Genomic DNA, 12478 nt, shown 5'->3' on the forward strand with positions numbered 1-12478 from the left:
TAGAGAATAATTTTAGATGAAATACAGCCTTGGTAGGCAATGGCTGGAGAACACATTCACAGTGAATATATTACAGCGTATAACAAGTATTTAAGAAACATCTTATAAGCAGAGTATGAGTGGATTGCATTCGTTGAAGGAAAACATTTTTGGCTCTATGTCATAATTTTATAATCCTGATCCTGTAACACAAAATTATATGAAAAGACCTTGCAAATTAAGTCAGTAAAGTGCAGTTTAATTACAATATCTATTACAGCAGGCCCGGACTGGGTAATTGGGAGGACCGGGACAATTCCCGGTGGGCCGGTATAATATTTAGGCCGCGAGGGCCGGAGTTCACTTTTATTTATTTATTTATTTATTTATTTATTTATTTATTCATTTATTTATTTGGGGGGGTGGGGGGTTCAGTCATAGCACTGGGTTGATCACATAAACTGCAACCGCTGTTCCTGGGCCCCACCCCTCTACTAGCAAGCAGACGCAGACGCACCGTGACCTGGCGTAATCTGTCCTTGCATACGGCTAGTAGCTCTTTACTGTAGCTGTGGAGCATATACGATCTCTGCTCTGTAGGCTGTGGATGGTCAGCTGTGTTTGCTGTTTGAAACATGGATAATAGAAAGAGCCAGGGTGGCGCAGAGAAGCAAGAATTAAAAAGAGGAAAGCTCTTGAAGCAAATGCAGCCAAATGTGCCAAAATCTGCAACTTTTTCATAAAAACGACCTCCTGGTTGGAAACAACTAATGAGGACGATGAAATGGGTAAACCACCTTTAAAGTTAGTTAATTATCGAGTCAATGAATTGTGTGGCATTGTGGCGTGTAACATAACGTTATGCAATTTAAATAATAGTATGATGCAACGCCACATAACTGGGAAACTTTGTCTTGTAGCTCCTCAGAGTCAAAAAGCAGATCCAGCACTAGACACCAGCCATGAGCCCACAAGTCCAGAGTGGGCAGGTAGGACTGCTCAGAGAGGGAAGATTATTAGACTAAATAGGCTCCAGTGAAGAGTATGGTGTAGGCCTGTTCAATATGAAAGGTGCGTTGAGATGCTCCATGATTCAGCACTACATGAATGAAACTGACACCAAGGCTTTGCAAAATAGAAGATTTGTGCTGAGAATTATGACCATTTTTAAAATGTGATTTAGTGTCAGAAGCAGAGCCAGGAGCCAGTAGTGATGAGGGGATTGCTCCTGTCAATATGGAAGGAAAACATGAGCTGTTGGAACAGACTGTGTGAACAAGCAAGCATTAGTTCCAGTAAAACCACTTTCTAGACCCAAACGATAGTACTGACCTATTTTAATTTTTATCATTAAAAGTGAGACAGTAAATACACAAAGCCCACAATTGAAAGGCAATAGCATAAAGTAATATTAAATAAGCCTGCATATTTTGCCAATGTAAATATCTTAATTGGTTAAGTAAGTCAAAATGTCTGTAGATATTATTTTTTATTGTGATACAGGTGCAGGCGAGTCTAGGGAAACTGGAGGAAGTGTGAAAGGGAGAGCAGAGTCTACTGATGACAGAGGAGCAGCTCAGCAGCACAACCCTGAACCACTAGTCAGAAATGAGACAGATGAAGATGAGTCTGTTGTTAGCTTTGATTGCTTTGCTCGCCCTCAGTCACAGGCTATACAGACAGTTTTTTCTTATCATCCTGGTCAAACCCCTAATATAACTATACCAAAAGTTTTCAATAGCAAAGATGGAACAAACCGCAAGTAAGTTGTGATGGAAATCTTTGGTTGCAGACGATACGAAAATGATAGAGTTATTAGAAAGTGCAGCAAGCTTTATTTTTTGTATTATTTTTTTATGTAATATTTTTATATATTCTTTTATTTGATTTTAAACATTTTAAAGGTTTGAAAAATGTTAACACTTATAAGAACAAAAATATAGATTCTGTTATTGTTGTGTTGTGAGGAATAATAATGTTGGAGATGTCGATGTGCACTCACTGTTGAAATAAATCCACATTGTGAAGCAACCTTTACTTGTACTGAATCGGAAATATTTTAGACTAGAAGCACTCGGAGAGCGCAGACCTCCGCCAAGGCTGATCAGTGCCCCCCCCACCCCCGATCACTACCAAAATTTAATCATTTCTTCCTTATCCCATTTCCAACAAACCCTGAAAATTTCATCAAAATCTGTCCTTAACTTTTTGAGTTATGTTGCACACTAACGGACAGACAAACAAACAGACAAACAAACAAACCCTGGCAAAAACATAACCTCCTTGGCGGAGGTAAAAATACACTGAATTACAAGGCTTTGCAGAACAGTGTGTAGACCTAACATGTAAGGTTATAATTCCATGATTTTAATAATAATTGGTCATGATCTAAAGCGGGCCGGTCTGAGGCATGAAACTCCAGGGCTGAAAATGAGTCTCAGTCCGGCCGTATATTACAGTATGAACTAGAAGCACTCGGAGAGCGCAGACCTCCACCAAGGCTGATCAGTGGCCCCCCCTGTGCCCCCCCCCCCCCCCCCCCCCCCCCCCCCGACGCCAAGGAGGTTATGTTTTTGCCAGTGTTTGTTTGTTTGTTTGTTTGTTTGTCTGTCTGTCTGTCTGTCTGTTTGTCTGTCCGTTAGGGTGCAACATAACTCAAAAAGTTATGGACAGATTTTGATGAAATTTTCAGGGTTTGTTGGAAATGGGCCCCCCCGTGGGCCCCCCCACCCCCGATCACCACCAAAATTTAATCATTTCTTCCAAGCCCGGATTAACCATATGGGCAACTGGGCAATTGCCCAGGGGCCCGCGATGTCTGAAGGGCCCTGGGTAGCTCGGGCATAACGAAAATATCTGGTTATCTTTTGCTTATAAATGAAACTGTCCGCTGTCCGGAGCTATTGCACTGCACAGAAACCCTGCTCCTGCTGTCTGTGACCGTGAGCTGAGACCCTCTCCTCATTGGTCAGTCCAAAAAGCAAATCAGCTGTGACGCAAATCAACGTGCGTGCACTGAGCGGGATGTGAGACGTCAAGAACTATGCGACATACGTACGCGAATCAAAACGATGTTTACATTGCACTTTAACTCTCTTGTTGAATTCTGAGGTGACAAGTGGATTTCTGTTTAACTCTTTCTTCGCCAATGACGAGATTTTCCGTCAATCCGTGTTTTCACTGTTATGCTATAGTTGGAGGTGTTGCGGATCATGTGAAATACTTTCCTTAGTCCAAAAACAAACAGTTAAGCAGTTTTTTCGGAAAAATGAAGGACCGGGTTAAACGCTTTTGCACTGGAGTCTCCGTATCCCATGGCAACACATCCAGCGGCAGTCACTGAATGAGGAAGTGCAGACTGTGCAGGAACCGCGCGCAGTTTCAAAAGCCTTAAAGATGATTATGGAGACAGAGTCTGACAGTTCAATATGTGATGGAGCTACAGAAGAACCATTTAGAGACAGGAACGGAGAAATAGAAGGTGAGGGAGACGGACACGGAACACGGGAAACACGGAGCGGCTCAGGTCCGACACGGAGATGGGATGGGGGGGGGGGGGGGGGCACGGAGGGACACGGAGAAAATGACAGACAGGAGGAAGAGAAAAGAGACATTTCTAGAGGACATTCAAGGAGAAGACAGACAACCAGACGTGGGACAAGACAAAGGACAGCTAGTGTTCATCTGTTAGAATGAGTTCAGATTCAGACTGAGGACACAGAACAGATTCAGCTGTAGAATGTCAGCAGGACACAGGGAAGACACTGTTGGATTTAGCTTTTGTATGAAATAAATAAATAAATACATATATTCATCCAAAGATAAATAACTACATGTCCATATAATTATTTACAGATCAAACACAGCAGGTGGTCCAACAGGAGGATGTGGTGCAGCCAGGGCCAGATTAACACTTCATTGTACCCTGGGCAACAATATTCAAGGGCCCTATCATCACAACCCCACACAAAATCGTTTTTTGTGTTTAAAAGTTGAAGTTCTGTTCTTTCTTTTGATGTATTCAGTGTTCACATACTCCTAACACAACATTTTCAGTGAGCCTCCAAAGATTAGTGAAAATGACCAAAAAGGCTGGCGCTGGCTACCAACTCACTGGAAAATGCTCTGGCGGGGAAAGAGTTAAAATTCATATCTGAGTCTATCAGATTATGTTTGTGTTTTGTCTGTGGGCTTTTTCTGACGATTCAATACATTTGTGTTGGCAAAAAGTGTTCTTAAATATATACTGGATACTTTGGAAATGGTTTCTTATTTATTTTTTGTGAAAATGGAGGACACTTCCCTCTCTTTCTAATGTAGTGGATCAATTTTAGATTATACTGATGCTAATGTGTTTTGTTTTCATATCATCATATGCATGTGAGTGGCCTTGACAAGAGGCTATAGTGGTGCACTTGTAGTTCTACGAGCATTTACACATTTGTACATCAAAATGCATTTGATGATAGTTAGATATTGAAGTATGGGGTATATTTACATATATTCCTGGAACTTATTCTGTATTTTGCCAGATTATAGGGATCCTGGGGTTGTGATGATAGGGCCCTTGAATATTGTTGCCCAGGGTACAATGAAGTGTTAATCTGGCCCTGATTTCTTCCTTATCCCATTTCCAACAAACCCTGAAAATTTCATCAAAATCTGTCCATAACTTTTTGAGTTATGTTGCACACTAACGGACAGACAAACAAACAAACAAACCCTGGCAAAAACATAACCTCCTTGGCGGAGGTAACAAACTCAGTGACTCCAAAGCTATATGCAGTATTACTAGGCTACTACTCTGGATAGACATACACACACACACACACACACCTCTTTATTGTACTTGAGTTCCTCTTGTGCATTATATTTGTAATCGAATACATTGCATACATCATATGTTCCGTGACAGGGATTGACTGGGAATCAGCTCAACAGGAATAAGCATAAAGCTGATTAATTCAAATACTTTGATGAGTTGCCCAGCCCTGCATTACTAGTTTAGTGAATTTGTTTCAAAGATTTCATTCTTCAGAAATGGTCAAACTGAGTTTAGGAACCACAAATGTAGACTGTGTTCTATTTTACTAATACCACAAATAAACCTTTTTGCTGTTCTGTGTGGTTCGTTACTATCAGCTAAGTGGAGATTTCAGTCTTTGTGTCGTGCCTTTACGTGCTGAGCCGCGTGTGGGTCGTGGACGATGGTGAACGAGTCTGGAACTGATGTGCTCGGTGTTCCGGCCGGGGGGGGCGGACTGACTGCTGCGTCTCCGTCCCCAGTGCCACTCCCCTCTGAAGGGTCGCTCCGGTCTGAGATGGAGCTCCGTGTGTAGACGGACTCATGACAACTGGGTGCACTTCTTTTACGCATGTAGTAAGTTTTCTGTTTACTCATCTTTAATAGCAATCAGTGGTCAGAAAACCCCTTTTGTGACTGGTGGTAAAGTAAGAGTGTTTCAGATTATCAGGCTGGAGCTCAGACTGGTTTTCCGGCTCGAAACCTCATCATGTGATTCTTTTCGGTACAAAGGATATTTGCAGCTCCACGTATATGTAAAGAATCTAGATCAAATCTAGATACTTAAGCATCAGGAATAAGCTTTTAACACTTTTGGTAATATTGCGATCCTTTTTCTTTGTTTCTGTTTTACTTTCCTTCACGCGCTAACACGCTTTCTATATATGAAGGTTCTGTTGTGGAACTCTGGAAGAAGTTTGCATGGCAACAAATCCCTCAATATCTTTAGAAAGCAAGGTAAGTTTTGGGGGGTTTGGGTTGCTGTGGTATTTATGTGTTAAGAAGGTTTTATAATTGATTACAAGTCAGTTTTTACCCTGTTAAAGAATGTAATTTAGAAAGAAATTGCTGTGACTTTAATGATTTCATCAAAGTTAATTTGCTTACGATAGATAGAACGATAGATAGAACGATAGAACGATAGAACGATAGAACGATAGATAGATAGATAGATAGATAGATAGATAGATAGATAGATAGATAGATAGATAGATAGATACCAGTGACTTTGTTTCTCATCTCATCAGTTGTTTAGATCATGGCATGATGTGATGCTTTTTGAGACCTTTTACTTTCCTTGGTCTGACATGTTCTATTTAAGTTATTATCTGACAGTTATCAGAACAAATGTGGCTAGTGAAAGTGAACTCAGTTTTCAAAAACAAATTTGGTTAATCACAGTTAATTTGTGATGTAACAACCGGGGTAGGTTTATGTGTCTTTTTTCCTTTAATAAATGAAACCATCAGTACATTTTTTTATTTGCTGTGTAATATTAGGGTTTGTTTGATGATCTTAAACAATGAAGTGTGACAACTATGCAAAGCTGTAAGAAATCAGGGAGAGGCCAAATACTTTTTCACAGCACTGTTTGTATTCATATACAAAGTTCTTCTGTGTAACTGATGGACTTGAGTCAATACTTCATATATTTTTTTCTTTTTTTTTCCTAGAATGAAAATAAGATGTGCCCACTACACACATAGATTCAGGCACAGGTGTTTCCTGTTTTCTCTGTCTTTGCTGCTGGTGTGTCTGCTCAAGCTTGTCTACATCAAAGTGACAGTGAGGGGAAGCATCTACATTGAGCCCTATGATGTCACAGTCGGTCTTTCGAGAATCCATACCCACAGATATGACATCAACTGCACTGCAGTTTATGAGCTTGACCCTGTGGAGATAGGCAAGGCCCTTGAGTTAAAAGGGAAAGCTATTGTCGATGTGGATGATGATAGCACTGTGAGTTTGACAACCGACTGTCCACCATTTATCAAAACAAGGGGGTACAATAATATTCCTGTGTGGAATGAAGAACGGAGCTTCCCCTTGGCTTATTCCCTGGTGGTGCATAAGAATGCACCCATGGTCGAACGGATACTTCATGCCATCTATGCACCTCATAACATTTACTGCATTCACTATGATCAGAAGTCCTCTCCAGCCTTTATAAAAGCCATTCAAAATTTGGCTCACTGTATTCCAAACTTGTTCATAGCCTCAAAGTTGGAGTCTGTGGAATATGCTCACATCAGCCGGCTCAATGCTGACCTCAACTGCCTTTCTGACCTGCTACGATCAGAGGTCAAGTGGAAGTATGTCATCAACCTATGTGGCCAAGACTTCCCTCTCAAGACAAACTATGAGTTGGTGATGGAGCTGAGGGAGCTGAATGGCAGTAACATGCTGGAGTCTAGCCGCCCCAGTGAACTCAAGAAACAGCGCTTCCGTTTCCGTCATGAGCTCAAGAACGTGCCTTATGAGTACCATCGTATTCCTGTCAAAACCACAGTGGCCAAAAGTGAACCTCCTCATGGTATCAAGATGTTCATTGGAAGTGCTTATTTTGTCCTATCAAGGGATTTTGTGGATTATGTTAGCACCAGCAAAGTGACAATGGACTTTCTGGCATGGTCTACTGACACATACTCACCAGATGAACACTTCTGGGCCACTGTTGTCCGGATCCCTGGTGTCCCTGGACATATTCCAAGGTCAGAACCAGATATTACAGACTTGAAGAGTAAGACTCGACTTGTAAAATGGAACTATTTGGAAGGAAATTTGTACCCTCCTTGCACAGGAACACACATGAGGAGTGTTTGTATTTATGGAGCTGCTGAACTCCGCTGGCTCCTGAACTATGGCCACTGGTTTGCTAACAAATTTGACCCAAAAGTAGATCCAATCCTTATTAAGTGTTTGGAAGAGAAGTTGATAGAAAAACGTTATTAAATCCAGAATACCAAAGTGAATAATTTATTTTTCATTAGACTTGATCCAAAATTAGAGATTTGTAATAACATTTGGCTATGTGAGTATAGTTAAAGGTATTCACATAGCCATAGCCAATATTGTTTCACTAACGTTAGTTTTTGGTGTTAGTTGCCTGTATTTCAACACTAATAGTAGTTAGTCTTGGGTTAGAGTTAGGGTTTCAATGCAGGTTTCCTTCCAAATTAATTTCAAATCTTTTCAAAATCTGAGTTTCCATTCACTATTGTGCAAATATTGCAAGAATATACAACAAATCATTAATTTAATCATGAAGATTAATAAATATTCATTAACAGAATAATATAACAGCTGATTAATCATACTCCTTGCTTAAAATGTTTCACATGATAATGTACTTCTAGAGCTGCTGATGGAGGAGCTGAGCAAGAGACATTTGTCAAAAACCTGAAGAAGGCTTTAAATTTTGCCTCCTGAAGTTGATTGCGTGTTTCAAGGACTTTTCTGCAGTTTGTCTAAGGCTTTGTTCATGTATCAAAACTATTGTTTGCTAAACCTGGTCCCTCTGCCATCAGAAATTTTGCTCAGAGTTCCTACATACACAGTGTATTGTGGCTGTTAATATGGTTAGTAATGGTGTTAGCTAGTGTCAACAAGCAACCAGGTCTTAGCGCACAACCAAAATCAACACAGAATTCACCTCTGAATCAAAATCTTTCATATTGAACCTTTAAAATATAGGCACTGACTGATTAGGGATGAATATCATTAGGATTTTATTGATACTACTAGCCTGCTCTTATCAATACTGCATATTGATTCTGTAACAGTACTTTCACCAGGACTTTTTTCAGGTTGGAGTTAGGGTTACAAGTAAAATAAAAACAGATTTATTTGATTTGCTTTGTTTAAAATTAATTATCATAGATTCTGATTTGTGATAGTAATGTGAAACAAATATTAGAAATAATTATTTACAGCAAAAGAAAGTCTTTCAGGGCAACACAGTGGTGCAGTGGATAGCACTGTCACCTCTGCATGGGTTCTGTGTGTGTACTACAGCATCCCCACACCATCTACAGACGGGCACTAATAGGTTCATTGGTTAATCTAAATTGCCCATATGTGTGAATGTGAGTGATTGGTTGTTCGTCTCTATATGTCAACCCTGTGATGAACTGGTGACACATCTAGGGTGCCCCCCACCTTCTTCCAAATTGTAGCTGGAATAGGTTCCGGCACCCCCACGATCCCTTTCGACGATTAAGCGGTTTAGAAGATGAATGGAAAGTCTTCCATTCTCTCATTCTTAATCATTTTTGAGAATAAACTGAATGCAGGACTTTTTTTCATTAGTATTTTGACAGTGTTGTAATTTGCCTTCAGCCTCCAGATCTCACAATGTACCTGCTCTGTTTTCTGAGACTATGAATGACAGATCAGATTGTGCTCTGGTCATTTCAGATTGATTTCTCAACATATCCATAGTGAAAAAATAGCTTTTTGCTGGTCACTTTTAATCTCCAGGGTTAGGTCTTGGCTGCTAATGTACATTTAGCACACTGAATAACACTAAATGTATGCTAGCAGCCTTTAATACATAACAATCGCAGGGCAGATCAACTAGCATTACATGCTGAACAATCAATATGTGCATTTCTTGTTTGTACTTGACAGACTTTCTCTGGGGTTTCGAAGAGATCAGACATTTTTCTGCCCAAATATGTGAAAAACTTGTTGCTCTGTGTCCACGAATGAAGTTTCCACTTTCCTTTGTTGTTCTACGTGATGACCGGGTGCTGTCTGTAGGATGTCTGTGTGTGAGCTACAGTAACAGAGATTGACCTGCCCATTAGAGATCCAAACCCAGGTCGCTCATCAGGACCAAAAATCTGAAAAATGCAAAGACAAGTCTCACTGAAAAACAGAGGTAGTGAGGAAACTACAGGACATCTGTCTTCGAATTTTCTCTCTCCACTGTTGCTATCAAATTCAATAACACTATTACTACTTATACTGCAGTCTTTAACTTTTTGGCCCCAGGACACTTTTAGGATATTTAACTTTTCCTAATTAACCAAATCAAATCAAATTTTATTTATACAGCGCCAAATCATAACAAAAGTTATCTCATGACACTTTACATATGGAGCTGGTCGAAACTAGACTCTCAATTAAGACTCCCAATTAAGTGGACACGCTGTGCTTTGTTTGATTGTAACTGCATGTTACACTTAATTAGCAGAAAATACCTTTTCATATCACTCCAGTGTGTGTTATTCTTTGTTTTTCAGGAAATTTTATGGACCAAAAAGGGATTTGGATCATTTAGGGAATTACATTTAATCATTACATTTTTCTAAAATGAGCTCTTCCAGAAAATGCTTTCTTACGGCAAGTGCCACTTAAAGCCAGATTCATATACTGTATCATCTTTGATTCATACTGAGCCTCGAAATACCAGAAACTCCCTTATTGTGTATAAATGACATTATCCATAACATTTCATGTAGTAGCTTTTAAGAAGTTTAGATGAATGTGCAATGTTGCGATGTCTGATAAACTATTTATTTATTTCTAAATAAAAGTATGATGCATGAACCATGAATTTCTTTTTTTAACCCTGAAAATTGTCAAACCTCCACAGAGCAGTGTTATGTATGATGATTGGCAAATCTGTTAGCTTAATGAGAAAGTCAGCATTCTTGACGATAAAATGGCTAAGGTCTGTTTTTTTTGTTTGTTTGTTTGTTTTTTACATCTAGTGTTTACTCCTTAAGATAGAGAGACAACATAATGGGAAATAAGACCCTTTCGGAGTTTTTCATTATTTAGCACATGAAATGTAGTGGTTTTGTGAAGAGAAACCGGCCATTAAATTCAAGCCATTCTGGCATTAACTTACCCAGGCACCTGAGGCCTGTTACCTAAAACACTCCAGAAAAACCAGCATTAAACTTCAGTTCATTTCAGCTTTATTTATATTGCACCAACCACAACAGATAATTATCTCAAGGCAATTCACAAATTCAGATTAAGGCCTAAAAAAGATTAAATGGAGAGGAAAATCAACAAATCCTCCAGTAGTAACTCCAACACAACAGTGCGGAGAAAAAACTTTTACAGAAGGGGAAAGCCTCAGACCTGGGTAGATGTCCATGTGTCTCAATTGGTTAGGGTTAAGGGACAGTGGAAAGGCATGGAAAGAACAGAAAACAGAATAGAGAAAGGACAACAAATGGCCATGACCATGGATGGCACAGGAAAACACTGGGCAGGTTGGAGTCCAGGACCGAACATCAAGCCGTACATTTTCAGAGGCTACAAATAGTATGCTATTTCCTTTTAAGTGTACCTGTACTGGTCATACTTATGACATTAATTGTGCTTTGTGTATTACTTATAAGCAAGAGAGGTGCAAATTCAGTAAAAAGTGGCCATAAATGCACCACACTAAATCTTTTTATTACATGAATTATGCTCGGGGGCAATACCTATGGGGCACAGCCATTTTTGGCCAGAAGTGACATACAATCTGAATAGCAGTTATTCAGTTTATCAATTACAACTGTCAGTTACATATTTGACCCCCCTACCATTCTGAAAATACCAATGAGTATCAGAAATGTACAGTCACCAGGAATATTTTTTACAGACTGAAATCATGTGTAAAGGCAGAGGCTTAATGTCCTCTAAAAAACTTCAATAACATGCTAAAAGGTAAAGTAATAATGGATTTTTTCCCCAGTTATGCTTAAAAATTATCACGTAGCTTTAATGAAGTCATGCAATAAGGTAGCATGCCAGAGACACTGATAAAATCGTTATTTTCCCATTCAGTCATTGCTAAACAGGAACTGTAAACCAAGACTATTAGTGTGACATTTGACCTGTCCTGAATCATGTTAGTTCCCCAGCATACGAGGGCTGTTCAATAAGTTCATGGCCTCACCCAGAAATACTGGTTGTTATAATACAGGATGTTACATTCTTTCGTGATGGGATAGTGATGCTTGAACATCGATGGACCAAGAGCATTGCTGTAAATGGAGATTATGTTGAAAAATAAAATATAAATTATCAGTCTGTGTTGTTCTGTTCTGGGTGAGGCCATGAACTTATTGAACGGCCCTCGTAAGTTGTTGAAATACTGAAGTCTTAACTATGCTGAATATGTTTTGTTGAACCAAATCAATTAACAGAGTTTGGCTTAACTTGGTTTTTTATTTGCAGTTTAAAGCTTAATTAAGTGACTCAACATGTGAGCCAGAAGAAATTAGAAGCAATTAAAGTGTTCAGAGAAATACAGGTTTTAATGGCCACTATTTATCTATTTGACAATCTGCTGATGTAATGTGTTGAAATGTTCCAGTGTTGATTCCTAGGGTACCAGCAATATATTTTGTACGATAAGACGACGGATATATTAATCCCACAATTACATTTAGTAGTATCAATTTCCAGGGTCTGGTCCCAGTAATGTAGAAATAAGGTTATACATATTTGTCTTGCATATACAAAGCTTTGTGTACCAAGTGTATCTTACTGTAGCACAAATTTATTACTGTAAAAAGCAGTGTTTTAATGTCCTCTTAGGCTAACTCCAGACTTGGCTCCAAATAATGATGACTAAACAGGACTGATAGAAAGTATATTAAATGGGCATGGGGCCTGTGAGCCAGCACAGCTCATAGTTCTTGGGCACTGACTCAGTGTGACAGGCGGTATTCCTCGGTGTGACAG

At 39.4% G+C, this 12478-nt stretch overlaps 1 protein-coding gene across 2 annotated transcripts; it reads left to right on the forward strand.

Annotated features, from left to right (window-relative positions):
- Window positions 1-5273: 5273 nt before the first annotated feature.
- gcnt4a (glucosaminyl (N-acetyl) transferase 4a) lies at window positions 5274-10317 on the forward strand. Of its 2 annotated transcripts, none has more exons than XM_030144553.1 (3): window positions 5274-5359; window positions 5674-5740; window positions 6457-10317. In XM_030144553.1, the coding sequence occupies exon 3, from the start codon at window positions 6458-6460 to the stop codon at window positions 7733-7735; it is 1278 nt and encodes a 425-aa protein (XP_030000413.1). In that variant the 5' UTR covers window positions 5274-5359; window positions 5674-5740; window position 6457; the 3' UTR covers window positions 7736-10317. The 2 variants fall into 2 exon arrangements, with proteins under 2 accessions (XP_030000413.1, XP_030000414.1); XM_030144554.1 differs by having other exon boundaries at window positions 5331-5356.
- The last annotated feature ends 2161 nt before the right edge of the window (window positions 10318-12478 follow it).

Source organism: Sphaeramia orbicularis, chromosome 9 (genome assembly GCF_902148855.1).
Source record: "Sphaeramia orbicularis chromosome 9, fSphaOr1.1, whole genome shotgun sequence".
NCBI classification, from domain to species: Eukaryota; Metazoa; Chordata; class Actinopteri; order Kurtiformes; family Apogonidae; genus Sphaeramia; species Sphaeramia orbicularis.

Coding starts and splice junctions, on each gene's coding strand:
- gcnt4a (XM_030144553.1), top strand. CDS start 6,458: ATGAAAATAAGATGTGCCCACTACACACATAGATTCAGGCACAGGTGT.